This window comes from Strigops habroptila, chromosome 7 (assembly GCF_004027225.2).
Source record: "Strigops habroptila isolate Jane chromosome 7, bStrHab1.2.pri, whole genome shotgun sequence".
In the NCBI taxonomy this organism is placed as follows: domain Eukaryota; kingdom Metazoa; phylum Chordata; class Aves; order Psittaciformes; family Psittacidae; genus Strigops; species Strigops habroptila.
The window spans coordinates 31,677,040-31,697,140 of record NC_044283.2 but is presented as its reverse complement, the minus strand read 5'-3'; the positions used below and the strand labels follow the sequence as shown (position 1 = coordinate 31,697,140).

Here is a 20,101-nt window from a genome sequence, read left to right as displayed (position 1 = left end):
TTTTTAGGTGTTTCCAGAATTATATTAAAATTCCCTCACATACAGATAACCCAGTTATAAAATCTCATTGACTGTATCCCTTCTGGATATTTGGCTTGTATTAAGGGAATGGCTCCAAGAAAAATTAGAAGTATGTAAATTACCAATGGTAAGTTATTTGCAATATAACTTAAGCCCTGTACAATGATGTAGTCCAGAGAGAAAGCTCCCTGTCTTTTAGTAGACTTGAGAGAGAATAGTTGGCTTTTCCAGGGAACTCTGTGTATCACCTGATTGCTCTCAAATAAAAATAGACACCCTGTCAATCAGCAAACCATATAGGCATAGTGTGAGGCTCGTGAGGCTAACTTTTTTACCAGTAGTAGAAATGGTTAAGCAGATGAAACTGATTGTATATGTAGCTTAGAGGCTTTAGAATTGCAATGTATGTCCATAAGGCTGCAGGCCAGAGTAATTATTTATTGGGCAGTTCATTGCAGGTGTCACTGATCCACAATCACTGTGAATCTTAAATGCATCTGAAGTGAGTGCTGATGGTTGAAATATACTGATGTGGCAGTATCTGGTTTTCCTTTCAAGAATAGAAAGGATTTTTCCGCCTCCTATTTGTCAGTGTAAATAGGAGAATGCAAGGTGTAGGTGCTGTAAGTAGCTCCAAGTGATAGTAACGGAAGCATGTTTGTTACAGACCTAGCAATAAGTGAAACAAAAAGAAATGTTTCAGCAAGTGAAAAGACATTGTCCCAAGAAGAAGAGGAAGTACTGGATTCAGCAAGGGACAAGCAGCCCTGCAGGGAACGAGGATATTGTACTAGCCGTGGGGTCACCCTCTGTGTTGGAACTAGTGATACACTAGATTCTTGCTAAAACATGTATCCTGAGATAACACAGAAGCAGAGGTCTGGGGAATTCACTGGAATTTTAGTCCCAGGAAAAGGAAATGAAATGTATAACAAAACAGTGAAGATCAGTATGTCTGTTGAACTGTTGCTATAAGGAGTACATTGGGATATTTTCCCACGGGAGGTATTAATAGAGTCTTGGTGATACCATGTCTAGCAGTAGTGTTGGCACAAAGAACTTTAGCTGGAGCAGAGAGAAAACGGGAAGTAATTTGTGCAGCCTCCACTTGCGGAGGAAGGAACAAATCTGGGGAGTGGCGATACAGTACTGGATAGATGAGTACAAGAAAGCAGAGGGTGGACATGAAGTACTAGGTGTCAGTGACACCAGCTGTGAGTACAGTTAATGAGTAAGCTGCACATCTTAAGAAGCTTTTTTCTTCTGACTTAACTTAGATTTTTTGAAAATTGATGGAGCAAACCTAGACAACAAAATGGTACTGGTGTGGACCCTGCAGACAAGGCGTTCTGATAGGAACACAGCAGCATAGCCATAGTCAGCCAAACACGGGTGCTGGAGGATGTTAACTATTCCTTAAACCAAAAATTTCTTTACTGCTGAAAGAACTAAACCAGAAGTATAAAGAGGCTTCAAAAAGTAAGTTGTGAATGTGTAATGCGACAATGGCGTAATTTTGTCTTCAGAGCATCGAGTTTTTAATTTTCCAAAGTTGTTATTTATTTTCTACTGTTAAAAATGTCCTAAAGATAGTAAAGCATCTAGATGGAGATAAAGATAGCAAGTGTAAGAAATGGTCTCTAGATAAAAGCTTTTCTTGTAAAAGCTCAGGGTAGACACAACAGTGAAGCAGCAATTTATTAATGTTTTTGCAAAAACACGTGTCCTGGCAAGCAGGCACACACAGCAAAGGCAGAACTTTGATTTATATTTCCTATCCCGTCCGCAAGTTTCCTCCCTTGTTTCCCCATTGAGTGGGTACTCCAAGGTTTACAGCCTATCTGATGCGTATAATGTACACGCTAACTGTCCCACCTCTGTTTACATCTCCCCTTACTCGATTTCATATGCCCCTTCCTCTTATTTATTTATCTATCTCCTTTTGTGGTTTGATTTCATAGCTCTCTGGCAGACATGTGGTACCCCAACTTACTGTTTAAATACAGAACCAGTTTGCACCGGCTTAGTTTCATAGGTTGTACAAAGATAGCACTCTTTTTAACCACAGAGTGTGGCTGTCGCCCAAAGATGACATTGTTTAACTACAGAATGTGTCTGTTTAAGTCATGGTATTTCAAACCCTTTGTTTTGTTCCCTTAGTAACTTAGCCCCAGCCCCAATGTTGCAAAGCCTTATATTGCAAAGCCCCATCCCTGATATGCAAAACCAACACTGTTTCTCTCACAGTAAGGCACCTAAAAGCTGGCTGCTCCAGAAGTAAAAACTAAGCAAGAGGGGCTACAGATGTTTAGAAAATAACAGGACCAACTTAATCTGATTATTTCTTATGTTAGCCTGCAATAGTATGTTCAGTTACCTGTGTGTAAACACAGAATTATTGCCTGGTATTTGTTTTCAACCAGAAAAATTTGCCTGAGCCCTAAGGAAACAAAGCAGTTTCTTATGTGTAAAAGACACTCCCATGAAAACCTCAAGGTTTCTCCTGTTACGCTGTAATTTTCCTCATTTCCTAAATCCCCTAATTGGTTCTGTATGTTCTTCCACCAGTACTTAATGCTTTTCTGCCTTGGTCTCTAAAGCTCCGTGCAATTCCACGCTGAGCTGATTCCTTCCTACACACTGCTCCATGCCCTCCCTTTGCCCAAGGCTTTCACATCTTACAACGCATTTCTCTTATCCTTTCCTGTTTCTTAATTTCTGCAATGCAATGTAGCTTTTCAATCAGCCAAGGACTTCCCTTCCTTTTCTTGCCACCCCTGCTTTGTTTTAGAAGAGTTAATTGCACAGCCAATTAAGTCATGATATGAAAGACTGTATTGCTGCTTTTCTGTGTCTCTAAAAACGTGACACATCTGGGGCACTGCATAAAGCTGAAGACATAAGCTAAAACACAAGCATCTTAGAAGGTTTTTAGTATTTATTTGTGGTGCTTCCAAAAACTGTTGCTAACATATATACTCATTACCTGTTCATTTGCTCACACTAAAATTATACCCTTTTATTATAAGCTGTTGGGAGGATGCAGCTTATTCTGCTGCTGGCTTGTATTTGATAATATAACAAATGGGCCATTTGTGTATGGTAGTAAATAAATAATGGGCAACTGAATCCTGGGCTGCATCAAAAGGAGCGTGGCCAGCAGGTCAAGGGAGGTGATTCTCCCCATCTACTCTGCTCTCATGAGACCCCACCTGCAGTGCTGCATCCAGCTCTGGGGCCCCCAGCACAAGAGGAATGTACACTGTTGGAGCATGTCCAGAGGAGGGCCATGAGGATGATCAGAGGGTCAGAGCTCCTCTGCTATGGAGATGGGCTGAGAGAGCTGGAGTTGTTCAGACCATAGAAGAGAAGGCTCCGGGGAGACCTTAGAGCAGCTTCCAGTGCCTAAAGGGGCTGACAAGAAAGCTGGAGAGGGACTCTTTACAAGGGCATGTAGTGAGAGGACAAGGGGGAATGGCTTTAAACTGACAGGAGAAGATTTAGATTAGGTATTAGGCAGAAGTTCTTCCCTATGAGGGTGGTGAGACAATGATACAGGTTGCCCAGAGAAGTGGCTGCCCCATCCCTGGCAGTGTTCAAGGCCAGGTTGGGCAGGGCTTGGAGCAACCTGCTCTAGTGGAAGGTGTCCCTGCCCGTAGCAGGGGGGTTGGAAATAGATGATCTTTGAGGTCCCTTCCAATCCAAACTAGTCTGTGAATGTGCTTAGCTGGGTGTACTCGCATACCCTGTATTTGCCATTGCACTGTCTCTCCAGTTGCCCATTTCCTGCACTCTTGAGCAGGCAAGATGGAGAAAACTCCACCTTCCTAACGCAGGCGCCTGCCTCGCACCTCGAACCACCACAAAACCTGCCTAAAACCTCCCAAGGACGCAGAGTAATTACAAATCACAGTGTTTATGAAGTGAAAGCGGGTGCCACGGGTTTGCTTTTAGCGTTGGCCATTTTAGTTCGGATCTTCCCTTGTACAACTTCCCTCTTCTAGAAGTCAAGGAGTGCCCGGGCGGGGAGGCCTGGGGCGGCGGCGGGAGGGCCGGGGCGGCGGCGGCAGGGCCCTGCCGCCGCCGCCCCGGCCCTCCCGCCGCCGCCCGCCTCCTCTGACAGGCGAGGCGGGGCCGTGTCATGTGGGCCGCCGCACCGGGAAGCGCGGAGCCTAGCCGGGCAGGAGGATGGCGGGCTGGGGTTGGGCGCTGCTGTCGCCCGCCGCGCTGCTCGTCGTGGCGGAGCTCGTCTGGGCGCCGGACCCGGTGAGCCTGGCGGCGGGAGGGGAAGGGGACGGCGCGGAGCGGAGCGGATCGCTCCCGGCCGGGGCAGGGCGGTGTGAGGGGAGCCGGCCTCACGCAAGAGGCCCTTAACTTCACGCGTGTGGGTTCGAGGGAGCGCCTGGCTCCCTTCACGGGCTTTGTAACTTCTAAATGGCTCCTCTGGCAGCCTTGGCTGCGGTTACAAGTCTTGGCGTTTATAGGGTGTGTTTTACAAGTCCTTACTCATCCCCGCGTTCAGTTTCATACACATCTGTAATGTGAATATTGTATGTTGCAGCAAAGCAACGATTTTCAGAAGGAAACTTAAGAAGGCCGTGCTAAATATACATACGCTTTTGAATCTGCTCGGTGTATGTGCTGTAGCCTCCCCCAGGGGTGGAAGCGCAGAGCAGGTGGGCTTGGGGTGTCCTTGTTTGGTTGTTTTGCTTTGTTTTTATTTTAACTGAATAGGTGAAGTATTTAACTTTTGGTGGAATTGAGAGGTCAGGGGAGTGGGGGGGAGTTATTTGGAACAGGCTGGCTTCCATCTCCTGGGCATGTAAACTGCTGTTTTTGCTTCCTGATGTGTTTTTTTATTCCCGAAGCTTCAAAGCACTTTTTGATGTCTTCAGTTTCCGACTCTCCTCATCCTCTGTGAAGAGGACAGATTTTTAAATATCTCTGGATTTCAAAGTACTCTTTTGCAACCTATTTTTAAATACAGTTTATATTAGATTTTCAAATATTTTGGGAACATACTACTCCCTGTATTCTTTTGTGTTTGCTCTAAGACTTTTCCTAGCAAATTATATTGATTTCAGGAAAATGAGTGTGGGTTTTCGAACAGGGAGAACTGCCGGAAAGGGTTTGGAGGATTGTGGACATCTGAATGACCCATCTTCCCTTAGTGCCCTGACTACACAGGATTTTTGTTAACGAGGAACATAGAAGCCGAATGCCATGAATTACACCTCGGTGGTGCAGACAGTCAGTCCCTTTCGCTTTTGGTTAGGCCTCCTCAGCCATACTCAACTTTTTGTCCAGACTGCAATTTAAATTGGTTTGGTCCCCATTTCTTCAGCGTTGCAAGAGTACTCTTAACTTCCCTGCTCAGAAAGGTGCACAGCGTTGGGAGTGCTGCAGCAGACAGAGTGCTGCACTGGCATCGTCCTGTAGGGGAAGAGGAGCAGGGAGAAAAATGTGTTAGGCCACAGAGTTCATAGACAGAAAGATGCTGAATGTAAGAGATTGCTTGGAAGATATTCAATGCCATGTCCTTAAACTACGGAACCTTATTTTGTAGCTCAAAGAGGTCTTTTTGTATTTATTTTTAAAAATGAAGATGAGAAACACTGAATATTAAGGAAGGATGCTGGAGATCGTCCACCTCAAAAGTACTTTTGAGGGTTCTAAAGAAAGTGCTGGCATTCCTCAGACTGGACAAGCTACATTCCGCCTATTTCATATTAATGAAATGAGGCTAGGTTTTAGAATATTAACTCAGCAGTCATTAAACCATGCATTAATTTTCTGTACTAGAGTGAATAATAACTGTCATCACTTGGTATTTTTTTCCCAGGTAGCAATTAATCTCGACAGTTTTCCGGCTATTTGTTTCCTGGTCTGGTCTACTTTTTTGTTTTTCCTTTTTATATAATCAGTTGTAATATAAATCTTCTGTGCTCCTTCCATTCTTTCTTGTTGTTTCCATCTTTCCCCATACCATATTGTCTTTCTCCTCCACTGTGTTCTCTTTCTTTTACTGTTTCGATCCTATGCTGCCACACATCCATTTTTGTATTGTTACGTGCATGCAAATTTGAAAGAAAGAAAGAGGCTTTAGTCACCACTCAAGAATAGCTGTATTCATCTTAGGGGACTCAGTGCATGTTTGAAAAGCAAGTCTGCAGTGGTGACCTCCTAATTGGAGCCAGCTTCTGCAGGCTCTTTCTAGGAGACCACTTCTGGCTTGTCATGTTGGAAACTCAAAGTGATCCTCTCGTGCTGGCAGGCTGCTCCTGCTTCTCAAACAGTATTTATTGTTCCTCTTCCAGTGTCAAGCCTCTGCGGAGGGGAGGATCTCGCTGACCGCAGCAGTAACTCCATAGCTGTTTGTTTCAGGCTGGTGACAGAAAGTGCCTGGTGGCTTTTCTGTTGCTGTAAGAAAAGGTTTTAGGTGTCTCTTTCAATTTTTAACTTGCGAGATAAGTTTGCAGTTAGTCTTCAGCTGATTGCAAAAGGCAACATTTTTTTGTTCACGACCAACCAAAACATTTCCAGTTTTCTGGTTGTCTTGACATCTTTTTAAATTACTGCTTATATGCCAGCATATAGTGGTTTACCTAAAGAAACTTAATAATACTGGCTTTCTTCAGGTATCGCAATCAATGCTAGCAGTTTTTGAAGGTATATGGGTTGGTTTGGGGATTCTTGGTTTCTTTAGCTTGCTTTATGCATAGACAGGTGAGAAGTCTAAAATCACTGACATGTAAGGAGGGAACATTTTCTCTGTATCTTTCCCTTAACTCTTCCTTTAGCTGTTGCTTTCCCCACCTTTTTTGTGGCTTAGGTTGCAAAGGGCTCAGAAGATAAAAATAGCTTCAAATACAAGATTAAAATCTCAAGAGTGACATAACGTTTAGCACGTGGAACATCACTTAAAATCCTTTGAAATCAGTTTGCATGGTTGCCACTGTTTCCTCTCCGTACACATGGGCTATACAGACAGATCAACTGAACTTCCATCCACTGCAGATAATTTTTTGTTACAGGCTTTATCTCTGAAGAGGCATATTCTGATAGCAGGTATCTCATGAAGGTCCAGATCTGTGCATCCATTGCACTAGTTTGTGTATGTAATGTCACTTTTTGTGATTAATTTTAGTATTGCAGGATGGAAAATTTCACAAGACAGTTGAATTAATACTGTTAAGCTTTTGCATGGCTTTGCACAAAGACTCTGACTTTTGTTGCCTAATTAAGTCATCTGATATCCACCCCCTATCCTCCTTGTTTTGAAACTTCCTCATTTTGGAAATTAAATGACCTTTTGTTCCAGCTGTGCAAAGGCTGTAACCGCACTGTGGTGAGATCTAGGAAACACGTAGCTGCTGGTCCTATACCTTCATCTTGCGTGTAGGAGAACCAAAATTCATCCCATGCCTTTTCCCAGCAGCTGGAAACAATACAAAAAGAGAACACGTGATAGCACACGGAAACCAGTCCCACTTTCAAATTCCTGTTTGCAGTTGTAACAAATTATGCCTGTGTTTAAAGCCCGTGGCATTGTGGAAGACATTATGTTTTCAAGATTAATGCATTAAAACCAGATAATGTGATGAGCCCAAACAGAACATGGACATTAGTTAGCGTTTTTGTCCCAGATATGTAGCTACTGGAGGTCTTGTGTCAGTCTTTACTGGAGCCAGAATGCATTATAAGGACACATTAGTAATGTCATTAGTACAGCCAAATAAATATTGGAAATCAAGGTGTGTGGGGGGAGCGGTGGAATGATCCCTACATATTCTTATTTCAATTCTGTCTCCCAAACACTTGTGCCTTGGGAATTTTTCTGTGGAGTCCTGGAATAGCATGTGTACCTTTCCTTCTTCCTAGTGGGACATACTGTGCTCTTTGTTGCTTACTGATCTGTTCCGATGGCTTGGGGACCAGATCTGGTCTGCCCTTGATTGGCTTGAAGCACAAGTGCAGCTAGTAGGCATTTGCTTGTATTTCACTGGGTAAAACATAGTTAAATTGTGGCATGTATATGCATATGTTTACATATGTATGTGCATGCTTTGTGTGATCGATGGGAAAACACCCTTGCATTCACTTTGAGAATGCTTCAATATAGTCCTCAGACTTTCATTTGTAAGTAGCTGTGCTTACAGGAATGAAGGTAACTAGTTTCTAGTTATATTCCTGAAATATGCCTCTCATAAGATTTGGCAGCAGTTCAGCAGCACTTTCCCACACTAAATAAGCAGTCGTGCCATATAGCTTATTGCACCGGCTGAGTAATTTGCCCAGAGTTCAGTGTGCTTTCTCTGCCGCAGCTACGCAATGCAGCTTAGTGCTTAGCATAGTTATGAATGATGCTATAAAATGTGATTATGAACAAACTGGTCAATGCTGAGAATTAAGGTTTCTGAACTTGTCTCTAGAATATGCTTATGCTTATTCAACTCTTTGTTGAATCACACCAAGTAAAAATGCATCTGTGTATTTATGGTAAACTTGTGCTTGCCTTGGACTACATTCGTCAAGTTGTCTGAAGCACAGGGAAGTTGTTGTTTGTCCCCTACCTCTTGCATTCTCCTCTGCACCCTTTCCAAAGTCCCAAGACTCTCTTTATGATCTTTATTATTATAATCAGGAACTGAATTAGTTGATTAGTCCTAGAGGTTTAATTCAAATCTAAGGCTAATAGAATAATAGTATTTTAACTAAGAAGCTAAATTGTAATGGTTTGCTGTCTTTACAGTATGGAGAAGAGTGCAGGACTAAAACATACCCTCCTTCAGGACCAACGTAAGTAATCCAATTAAACTTGTCTAACAAATGACAGAAGGGAATTGCAAGTCTGAACAGCTTTGGGGTTTTTTAGTAACTTGTTCCAGTTGCAGCTCTAGAAAATGCTAGTTACAGGTGGGAAGCACCTATTTTGTCAAATGTTTTTTCAAAGCCTTCTTCAAATTTAAACTCTGGTACTTATCTTTCAGGTTCAAAGGGAACGTACCCACATATGTCATAAATCTTGATTTGCCTCCCAGCAAAAGATGGGATAACTTGATGCGCGACAAGAAGACAGAGGTATGAAATGCAGAGCTTGCTTTGAAGCTTAGCAGGTATAAAACTAGCTCATGGCCTTTTATTTTGAAAAAAGTTTTGGAAAGGAATACGTGTGCTAAAATTCTCTGTAACATTTCTACTTGACTTTTTTATTATGATTCTAGACTAAAATAATTGCTTGAGTAAAACGTTTTTTCTATTCAGCACTCAAGCTCGCAGCATCCAGTGTAGGGGCACTGATGTTTGGGATGTAGAGGAATAAAAAGTGGTGGAGCATAAAGCAGGCTTTCATTTATGAAAACTCTTTAGTCATGAAGCAGTACAGAACGATGGGGAAGGAGTACACGAAAGGGACAGCCACAGCAAACTGAAATGAAACAGAGGCAGCATCCCTTCTCCTCTGCACATCCCTGCTTCTTTCAAAACACTGCATGAGATGCTGAAGTGAATTTCCTGCCCTTTTCAGGGATGCTGCTTCCATCACTGGTGCTTACAGAGCAGAAATTGTTTTTAAAATACTCAAGACTATTTCAGGCTATTTAGAACAGCTGTTCTTCTGAAGGTTGCTGGCAATTCACGTCAGTAATGCTTAGCTTCTCAAAAAAGGCCAGGGTTTTTTACTATATCCCTTTGACCTTTCAGCTCTGAAGGCCAGACGAATTCTACTTACACTGTACTATTTATTTTAAGTGTTGTAAGCTTCAAGTTCACCTTGAATTCTGACAGGTTTTATCTCATGTACTTTGGAGTTAGATCACATAGGGTAGAACTCTATTTGTGGCCATTCACATGTCGCAAATGGAAAGCATGTACTTCTATAAGAACTTTATTGAGTCTTTTTGGCTTCAAGAACATCAGTGCTTAAGCAAAGAGCTTTTAATTAACATTTTTAAAGACAGAAGAGTGCAGCGTATTAAAATCAAAATGATCAAAGGAGCAGAAGACAAGGGTGGCTTTTCCTTGTAATTCTTTTTGTCTGGTAGAGGGACACATCAGAGCTAATCTGGAAAGTTATTTGAATAAAGGTTGAAGAGTGACTCTTTAATGAGGAGTGGGGGGGTGATTTTCTCAGCAAGAACACAACATTTAGCACTTCACTTAAATAAGTATTTTTTCAACAAAACGTTTTTTTGAAAAACCTGAAGGAGTTTTGTTAGTGTGCTAGCAATTATTATGCTCAAAATCTGCTCAGTAAAAGCCGTTCTTCTTTTTAGCTGAAGACTGTGGTCCAGAATATTAAAGATATAGCAAATACCTTCTTCCCCAGCGGCAAAGTTGTTGACATAGTGGATAAGAAAATAGTAAGTATTTCAACTTAACAATTTCATTACTGTATGCTCAACTACCAGAATTAGAATGCTGCTAAATCTGGCAATTAAGAACTTTACAAGTGATAATTCTTCCAGAGCAAAAATGCTGTTTTGAAGAGTTACTCTGAAATTTTGCCGCCTTGCCTACTCTGAACTACTCTGAAACCATCAAATGCACGTCTCTTCCTCCTCTCATTTTTTCTAAGATCTTTTCAAGTTTGGATCAGTCATGCCAGACATATGCTACTTAGAAAACCAGGACATTGCTGTAGCAAAACACTTCACTGGAATTCTCTTTGCTATGTTCAACTCCTTTTAAACCATAGAATAAAATCAGGTTTTGAAAACTGTAATAAATATCTGATTACAGGGACAACTGACCAGGTCTCAATTTAAAAAATAATTTGGTTCTGATTAATAGGCTTGGGCATAGAATCAGGACAGGGGAACACAGTGTAGCACTAGAGACAGCATAAGGTCAGATCTGTCCCTCATCTTTATTTACAACAGCCTTAGGTCATGCTGGCTGTGCTTCATTTGTATCCCTGTTAACATGAAGATACTGTGCTAATCTCTGTTGTTCACACATCAGTATTTTGAGAAGTAATAGTTTTTACCTTCCCCAAGTATGTACTTGTCATCCTCAAGTTCTACAGGCTGCAGAGGAATTCAGTACTCAGTATTTGTGAGAAGGGTGTACCTATTGGGGAGAGATATGTTTTAAGTAACAGAATAGCGTTGATTTATACAAACAATGTGCAAAACTTTTCTTTTCAGGTTCACCTGACAGCCACGCTTCCTTATCCTTTCAATGAAGAACTTAAAGGGATTGCAAATTCATCTGGGATTCCTTTGGGTAATAGTTTCCAACACTTTAACATTGTGAAAAGCCAGACTCATTTAAAATTAGTATGCCTACCAATCTGTGGTATAGTTGCAGTCATCTGTGACTTTAACAAATAAATTATTAATGAAGTAGATAAAGCTATAAATTGTGTGTCAAACTAAATGAAACCAGAAACAGTATTTTGGAGGAGAATGGCAATAAATCACATAAGCCTTTCATCAGGCTGAAAATTCTGGGTAGAGCTGTAGCTTCTCACGCCTGAGTTTTGGGAAGTGGAGCAAGTTTCAGTTCCTGTGCGCTAAAATTTGTGGGAATCCTTGATTCTCGTTGGTTTCCCATTCAGCTGTGTGTCTGCTGTTGGCATCCTGAGAAGGCAAGGCTCAGTTTCATGCCGTGCTTTGTGATCATTTGCCCCATTCTCCTGCCTTCTTTCCACACCTCCTGAAAAAGAATGCAATGCCAGTGAGAAGTAAATGTTGAATTCTTCCAGGATTGAGACAGAGAAGGTCCACAGACCTGCTTCCACTGCTTCCCCCATACAGGAGCAGTGTACCTGGTGCTAGTCAGCAGCTCCTCTGTGGGAAGAGTGGTACATAGAGTACATTTCTTCTTTAAAGTGAATTTTGTAGCTTGTTTTGAAGTTTGCAGAGGAGGAAATAGCAATGACTGTCAGCTTTCTGTATAGTAAAGCAGAATAGATCCTTCTATTTGCCTTTCAGGAAGCTCTTCATTTTGCTGAACCAGTCATTTCAATGCTCAACTGAGATTTAAACAGAAATTCTTAAGAGAAATAGAATGCTGAATTTTGCAGGATGCTTTTTTATAACTCTTTTTTTCCTCTGTTCATGGCAAAAGTTTCAAACTATTGAACTTTGTTTCTTTTTGTTTTAGGGGAAATTGTTATTTTTAACATCTTTTATGAAATTTTTACTGTATGTACATCAATAGTGGCGGAAGATAAAACAGGTAATGCAACCCAGAATCTACGTGAGAATCTCTTATGTAGGAGAGGGTCCAGGTCAATTACACAGACGTAGTCCTTGTCAACTGCAGGCAAGAAGGTCTGGTAGAACAGACTAAAAGCAATAATAATAAAAAGGTATTCTTGAGAAGAGAGTAAGAGGTCACAATTGTCTTATAGCTTAAAAAAAAAAGGAAAAAATACTTTCAAAGGTTAAAATAGGTAGCATTTGTTTTTCTAGCGGAAAGAAACATCAGCCAGACACCTGATACTTTCTCAGTGCCATGAGGGATTCTAGTGCAATCTGTTTGGCATCTAGTTCCTAGCTATTGCTCATGAAAATGGATAGCCTGTTCTAAGAAAAAAGACTTGTTTTCTTTCTGAGTTCTGCAGCCCTTGGCTGTACCTATTCCAGCTTAGGAGATGTCTGAGGGATTCTCAGAGGGCTTACGAACATCTCACTTTGAGAGGAAGCTCAAGGTAATAGCATTGCGTTAAGATAATGTGGAAAGCATCTGAAGCTGAGGTGGACAGCAGTTTACAAGATTACTGGATTTCAATTATGGCAAAACACTTCCCTGATCCAAACCCGCCCACCATTTACTGTGCTTATGAAAAGGGCAACTAGACAGTGGTATTTTCCTTGTTTACTTTCCCAGGTATTTTCCCTGCTTACTCATTTCCTGGTTTTCTAAGCTGAAATTTATGTCTCTTTCTTTCTTTAGAAAATTGTATTGATTTAATTTTTTTACTGCTATTCAGGGAAGCTGTACCATGCCAGAAACTTGGATTTTGGACTTTTTCTTGGGTAAGCACCTACACTTTTATTTATTTGTGTATGGTTTTTTTTTTAAAACCCAAAGAAAAAGCTGAACTTGAAATTTCTACATGCATTCTATGAGTCTAAATGATGAATTGGATGTTGTTAAAACTGTGACAGGTAATTCTGGATTGCATGTTGTGAAAAAAGGGCTAAAAAAAAACCAAACAGAAGGGTAGTTCTGCTGATCTTATATCAAACTACTGTGAGTCTGTCAGGAATGACTTTGTAAAACAGTTGTGTTCAGTGTTACTTAGTGTTTTCTCAGCTCCAATTAAAACTGTCAGGAACCAAAGAAAGGTCCATGTAACCTTATCTCCGAGGTGTGGTTTGTTAGTTAAATGGCGGGGCAGAAGCATCAATTGTAGCATATGCAAGGAAGTGTGGATTGGATTGGGGCTTGGTTTTGTGGCGGTTTTTTCCTCCCAAATTCTTCCCTTAGTTACTGTACTGTGCTCTACTGGCACTTCCCATCATTCATCACTTTGACTCAGAAGCCAGTGATTTGTACTCCACCGATCTAACATTATCATTCATTTGGATATAAACTCTAGTTTGGTGCCCAGCACTGGATTCTCTTTGAGTTCTCATTTCATACCTTGTGATCATGTAGTCTTACTATCCCAGTATATTGTTTAATGTCACACATCCAGATAACTCTCAATGCCCAGATGGATTTTAAATGTCCATCTTCATTGAGATTCTTACCTGCCTATCAAAAACTCTTAATGTTGTCAACTGTGACTCCACCTGTCCCTTGGTGTGGCTTGTGTTGAACTTCTCCCACTAGTCAGAAATACTGGGAACATGCTCCCTGAAAATTAAAGCAACTTTCAAAGCTGCTCCCAAAACCTGGATTTTTTCCAGAGAATTTAATGGTCTGCTAAGTGTACTTTAGCACCCTGTTGCCTACAAACTGTTCTGGCTTAGCTTACAAACTAGACTGGCGCTTCCCTTAGGGTAGAGCAAATCCAGTAGTATGTGGTTTGTTTTCTCCCTTTGAAAAGTCAGGATTTGAGAGAACTGGATCATTCTGCTGCAGAATAAGCTACACATGCTTTCAGGATACGGTAGGTTTGGTGTCACAGGCAGTACCTGTAGCAGCCTCCTTTTGCCAGCAGGAATAGAGCAAAGTTACATGTGTTCAAAACAGACCAGCTGTATTGGTTGTGCCATTTAATACTGAGTAGCGTGTACGCTCTTGGTTCAAACAAAACTTGGGTCTTTTCACTGACTGCCTCTGCATTTAGACTTCCTATTTGTCCCTTGCTAGTGCTGCTCACATAACTGCTGAGCAGTGGTGTTGGCTGACATGAGTAAGATCAGAGGACAGGCATCACACACAGGAAATCTGTGTACTGTGAAGGGAAGTTTTAAAAGCTACTAAAGGAGGGAGGTTTCAAATGCTGTACCGTCTTCTGCAGGTGGGATGTTAAAAATAACTCCTGGACTTTAACTCGGGAGCTGAAGCCCATAGTGGTGAACTTGGACTTCCAGAGAAACAACAAAACAGTATTCAAGTCTACAAATTTTGCAGGATACATAGGCATGGTATCTGGAGTCAAACCAGTAAGTACAGGGAGGGGGGATTGTCAGTTTGTTAATAATGCTTCAGACTTTCCTGTAAGATGTAAGTTTCCTTGCTTTCGTTCTCTGCCTTGGGATGGTTTTTAATAAATGATCTCTTAATTGTTCTGGTACACAGTATAGCTATTTGAAGAAAGGTTAAAAACCCAATGCTGCACTCATCCTTGTAAAAGGAGATTGCCTAAACAAAATATTTATGTTTGGACAATTCTTAAAAACAATGTTGAATTCTGAATACAAACAGGAGTGAACACAAAGAGCTCAAGTGGTTGGAGTTTCTTGCTAGCAAAGGAGTATTGCTGTGATCCCAGAGGTGAAACAGCATCGTTGTGCTATTTTAATTCCTTCTCTAATCCTTCTTGGAAAAGGAGTCCTAAATTGCGAGGGTTTTTTATAATTTCTTTTTTAATAGGCAACTGAAATTTGGGGGTTGTCTACATCTTAAAAAACAGCAGTGGAGAATATGCCAAGGTCTCCAGCTTACCACAGCTCCTCCTTTTCTACGTGCTCTGGCTTTATCCTCTGTAATAGGTGGCCCTTTTCATAGTAGAGCATTTCTGGCATAGATCCCTGCATTGTATCCATTTATTTTTTCTTCTGGTCAAATAAATTGGGAACAGTCCATTCTGAAAATAACCCAGTGTAGCTGAATTCCACTTTCATTCAAAAGAAACCCTAGTTGGAGAAGACTTGGATTGGAGTTTGAATTGCATGTTGAATTGTGTACAGCTGCATGCGCATGTGAACAGCAATAACATATCAGGGTGTACTTAGCACTGGGACTGAAAAATCTACCTTCAAACTGAAGTAGTATTCAGAGGTTTGAGAAGATGGTTATATACAGCAGGGGAAGGAAAACTGGTAATTCAGCGATACAGCAAGGACCAAGAGAAAAATGGCCACAGGCTTGACCTGCTTAGCATAAAAGCATGGTTTGCTGGATTGCTGTGCCAGCCAGAAGACTATGAATTACTCACTTCCTCAAGCAGTGATAAATTAGGTTCTTCTCTGCATGGGCTTAATCTTGCAGCCCAAAGGGGAAGAGTCTAACAAACAAGAAGCTCAACTGGCATGTAAATTGCAATGCTGCCCCTTGTTTGTTACTGGCATCAATGGGCTGGTGATGAATGGAGTTTGACTTGTTTAATGCTTTTCAGGACTTGTTCACTCTGACAATGAATGAGCGTTTCAGTCTTGATGGTGGTTATGTTGGTGAGTAATGCTTATTTCTGTCACTATTTCTGTACAAGTTTCCCAGACCTTGGGCTTACCAGTTACCTTGAAAAACAGGCATGCAAATGGTGAAAAGATTCCGGATGAATAAGATAAAACACAGTTCATTTTAAAGGCTGTCAGAGTTAGAATAGCAGATGTGAACCTCCTGAAAACAAATTATTGTAACCAGTGCTATTTTGCAGGAATCTTCGAATGGTTTCTTGGTAGAAGAGATGGTATGTGGATGGGCTTTCTTACAAGAACAATACTAGAGAATGCTACAAGGTATTTCCCCCCTCCATTCCCCCTGCCAATATTCTGCTGCTTTAATCTGCTTTGCTTTCAACTGGCGTGAATACTGTAGACATATACTTGGTATCTAGTGATACAGATACCTTCCTAGAAGCCTTCATGTTAAATAGTTCTGGTTTTGCTGATCTGGGGGAGGGAGGAGGCATCTCAGGATCCCTTAGAACTCCTCAAATTGTTTTCTCAGATATTTTTGTTCTAATGACCCTATTGGTATCTGAATGTGTAACATTCTGCATCAAAACACATCGAAAAGGTTTCTTATATGAAGTAAACAAACAAAAGCTGTCACACAGTAAGTGAATTAGGTGGAATATGACACAGCATGTCCTTTTATTCCTGGTTTAAATGTAGAAAAAGTGCAAAGAGTACCTCCCAACAACCGTACTTTAAATACAAAAGTGAGTAGAGGAGCTTTGCTTAAATGCATTTCTTCATTGTGATACAATCTCCTCATATGTGCATGAAAGGGGAAGAAGGGTGCAACTACCAAACCTTTCCTGGGTCTGTGAAACTCATTCTTTAGTACTTGAACCATTTATAGTGTTTTAATAGTCCAAAACTACTTTGTTATCTGCAGTTACCAGGATGCAAAAGACAAACTGGCAAAAACAAGACTGCTGGCTCCAGCTTACTTCATACTGGGTGGAAAAAATTCAGGAGAGGGGTGTGTGATAACTCGTTCCAGGACAGCTACTCTGGATATCTGGGAGTGAGTATGCTTGACCTGGCACCTGACTCAGCCCTCCAGAAGAGGATAGGTTCCAACAATAATTGCATCCCATGTTTCTTGTGACTTCTGTTGTCCAAGAACTCACTTTAGCATTGTTGAAAAATTCCACAGCAACCCTAAAAAAAAATCTGCCTGTATATAGTATATACTATATATGTACTTACTGTGTACTTGGAGAAGCAAAACATAAACATACACCTCTCTTTCAGCCTTGATATCCAGAAAGGTACGTGGTATGTCTTAGAAACAAACTACGATCGCTGGAAGCCTCCACTGATCTTGGATAATCGTAGAACACCTGCAATGAAATGCCTGAACCAGACAATGCAAGAGGTAAACATACTCCCAATACCTCATCTTGCTGCTTTGAAACTCCCAAGCTGCAGTGCAGATCTGACACTGCCAGGAGCAGTCGGGGCACTTGCAAGCACAGCTGTAATGACAAAAGTGGCTAACGGTTTTGTGGCAATTTGTCTGTGCTCCTGGGTCATAAAGTACCAGCTGCTCTTCACACAAGTGTATTCTAGTTTTAGGCTTTCTCTTCATGTAGGTGGATTTCCGGCAAGCATCTTCTGCAGCTGCATATGCAGGGGGATACACCCGGAGATACTTTGAGAGAGATTTTTGTGTTTCCTGGGCTGTTTTATCACCAGTGAAATTCAAACACACACTGTCAGGCAGCAGACACTGGCATTCAAGTGTCCTGTGCTGTACTGAGATCTGCTCAAGTTTTTGCAACCCACGTTCTTCTGATCTCAAGATGTACGAGTACCATGTATCTTGTTATGTAATTGAGCAGTAAAAAAGTTACAGTTCTGAGCATTTACACCTACAGGTTAATATCCCTTACCATCAATGTATTATTTTTTTTTTCAGAACCTCTCCTTACCAGCAATTTATGATGTTCTCTCTACAAAGCCTGTCCTCAATAAGGTAATGCTTCTATTTTTGCAGGAGGTTTAGAGTGGGGAGCAGACCACTAACTACTGTATGTCTAAGGAGGAGGTCACAGTGGTACATTCAGAGTTCTTTAGGTGAAAATGTGCACATAAAAATGAAACAAACTCCACGTTTACTTTGTAAAAGCAAAAGGTAATTGCTGTTTTCCGGAGGCCCTACAGCTTTAAAACTCCGAGCCCTTTCCTCATAGCCGGCTCTGGTTTGAGGCAGCATTTGCACTATAAACATCTTAAGGACCCTTCTAAACAGAATTAACCTGGGATACTGCCTTTATAAGTAGCATGAAACAAGTTAATGTACCTCGTGGTTTAGGCATACTACATGCACATTCTTCTTGCAGCAGCAGATGTTTTAGTCTGAATTTCAGGTTTTGGTGTTTAGGAGCAAGAAGAAAAAAAAGACTAAAAGGGTGGGAAGAGTTTTTGAAAGATAAAGTTCAGTTACTGTAGTAAGTGGAAGCAGCACTCTTGGCTGAGCACACAAGCTATACATACTTGCATGTTGTTGACTAAATAAGATAAATGCTCATTTTAGTTGAACTGTTCATCTGGTATCAGAGTTTTTCACTAATTGCTGTAATAAGGCTTTTTCTTTTTCTTTCCCTTTTCCCTTCCTCCCACCTGCCTGTTAGCTGACTGTGTGCACAACGCTGATGGAGGTGGATAATGGTCATACAGAGACTTACCTGCGGGAGTGCCCAGATCCCTGTAGTCCTTGGTAGTCCTCTACCTTTCCTACGTTGGAAGCTGCTTGTCAGAGTTGGAGGTCATCCAAGAAAAAGTAATTCTGGAAAAAGATTCCTCAGTCTAACTCCTCTCTTCAGAAATCTAACAGCTATATAGAAATGTCAGTGAGCTTCTAACAGCGGAGGACCCACTCTCACAGTGACTTTCCTGCTTTCTGACCAGCGGTTCTGCTGACAAGAAATGTATGCTAATGAATGTCTGGGTTGATTTCAGCCATTTCTGGCAAATGAGTTCAGCAGTTGGCTCTAGATCCCTTCAGTCTCGGCAGTGTTCTTGGTTTGGTTTGTTGTTGGCTTGTGGGTTTGTTATTTTTTGTTGTTTGGTTGGGGTTTTTTAGATTAAAATACTTGTAAAGCACATGAGAGTTAAAATGGCACTTACCAAGCATGAAAAAGAATTGGGTATAAGGCGGCCATCTGGGAGGGTACAGTTCTGTTATTCATTCCTAAGCACCTAAGATGAATTGCTAGTGTTATCCAGTGTGAGGATATGTCTAAGATAACCTGTTATAAAATAACCTACCAAGTGTCATACCTACTCGCAGAAACGACGTCTTAGGGCAATACCTAAAATGAGGTCTGAGCCAAAAAAATGTCTTTTCACTAGTGTAAAGATCTGCTGCTGAAGCTCGCTCTTGGCCTATTAACAATTTTTTTTAATACAGATTATTCTGTTGTCTCAAAAAAATAAATACTAATACAGTAAATATTGATAAGAACTACTTTCTTTGACCAAAGGACACATGCACTGATTTTGCACGTCGGTGGCAGTCACTGTGCATGTCACATAGCACACGGCAGCAAATCTCTGCCATATCATGCAATCATATAACAGCAAGATTTAGATCAGGGCAGAATGCCTGTATAGTGTGGTATGCAGCTTCTGGGACATTTGATTCATATAAAGCAGTTAATCCAAGTCAGATGTTACAGTCTTGTACCATTAAGAGCATATCATATACTTCTGAGGTCGCACCTTAATCTGGTAGGGGGTTGTTCAGGTTTATTTGGAATTAGTTGTGTAACAGCCATAATCAAATTACTTTGTCATTTAAAAATAAGTAAGTTTACTTGCTTAATGAGTCCTGTCCCACTTTAGCATATGTGGAGCAAGGCAGCATAGACTATTTACAGTCATTAACTAATGAGCTTTTGGTATGTCCCTTGTGCAAGGCAATCCACGTTTCCACACTGGAAATTGCTTTACAATTGCAAAAGCACAGCTAAATCCCGTGGATGTCTGTCCAGAGCTGAATGCCTGTGCCTGCTGTTGACTAAAATAAACAAAGCTGTTTAGAAACAAAAAGCCCAACAACTCTGTCTTACTGTGTCTGCCTTGATAAAGTGTTGAGTGTGAGGAATTGTTTATTGATTTAACCTTCACCTGTCGAATCTGAAAGCACTTGATCTGAAGGTTTTCTCAACCCAGACAAAAAGTCTAATTTGCTTATGTTACAGATAGTAACATCTGTTTTTAACAGCAGTTTACTGGCCCCTCCTGCTTCTGCTGCCCTAGGCACTGTAACGGAAGCT

At 41.2% G+C, this 20,101-nt stretch overlaps 1 protein-coding gene across 2 annotated transcripts; it reads left to right on the top strand.

Moving 5' to 3' along the window:
* The first annotated feature begins 322 nt into the window (after nt 1-322).
* ASAH1 (N-acylsphingosine amidohydrolase 1) lies at nt 323-19,883 on the top strand. Of its 2 annotated transcripts, none has more exons than XM_030491666.1 (14): nt 323-450; nt 8,774-8,820; nt 9,012-9,102; nt 10,296-10,382; nt 11,169-11,247; nt 12,130-12,204; nt 12,962-13,007; nt 14,444-14,588; nt 15,764-15,818; nt 16,025-16,106; nt 16,711-16,842; nt 17,073-17,196; nt 17,740-17,796; nt 18,455-19,874. In XM_030491666.1, exons 1-14 carry the CDS (start codon nt 427-429, stop codon nt 18,542-18,544), a joined length of 1,134 nt encoding a protein of 377 aa, XP_030347526.1. In that variant the 5' UTR covers nt 323-426; the 3' UTR covers nt 18,545-19,874. The 2 variants fall into 2 exon arrangements, with proteins under 2 accessions (XP_030347526.1, XP_030347525.1); XM_030491665.1 differs by lacking the exon at nt 323-450 and adding an exon at nt 4,101-4,287 and having other exon boundaries at nt 18,455-19,883.
* Nucleotides 19,884-20,101: the final 218 nt, after the last annotated feature.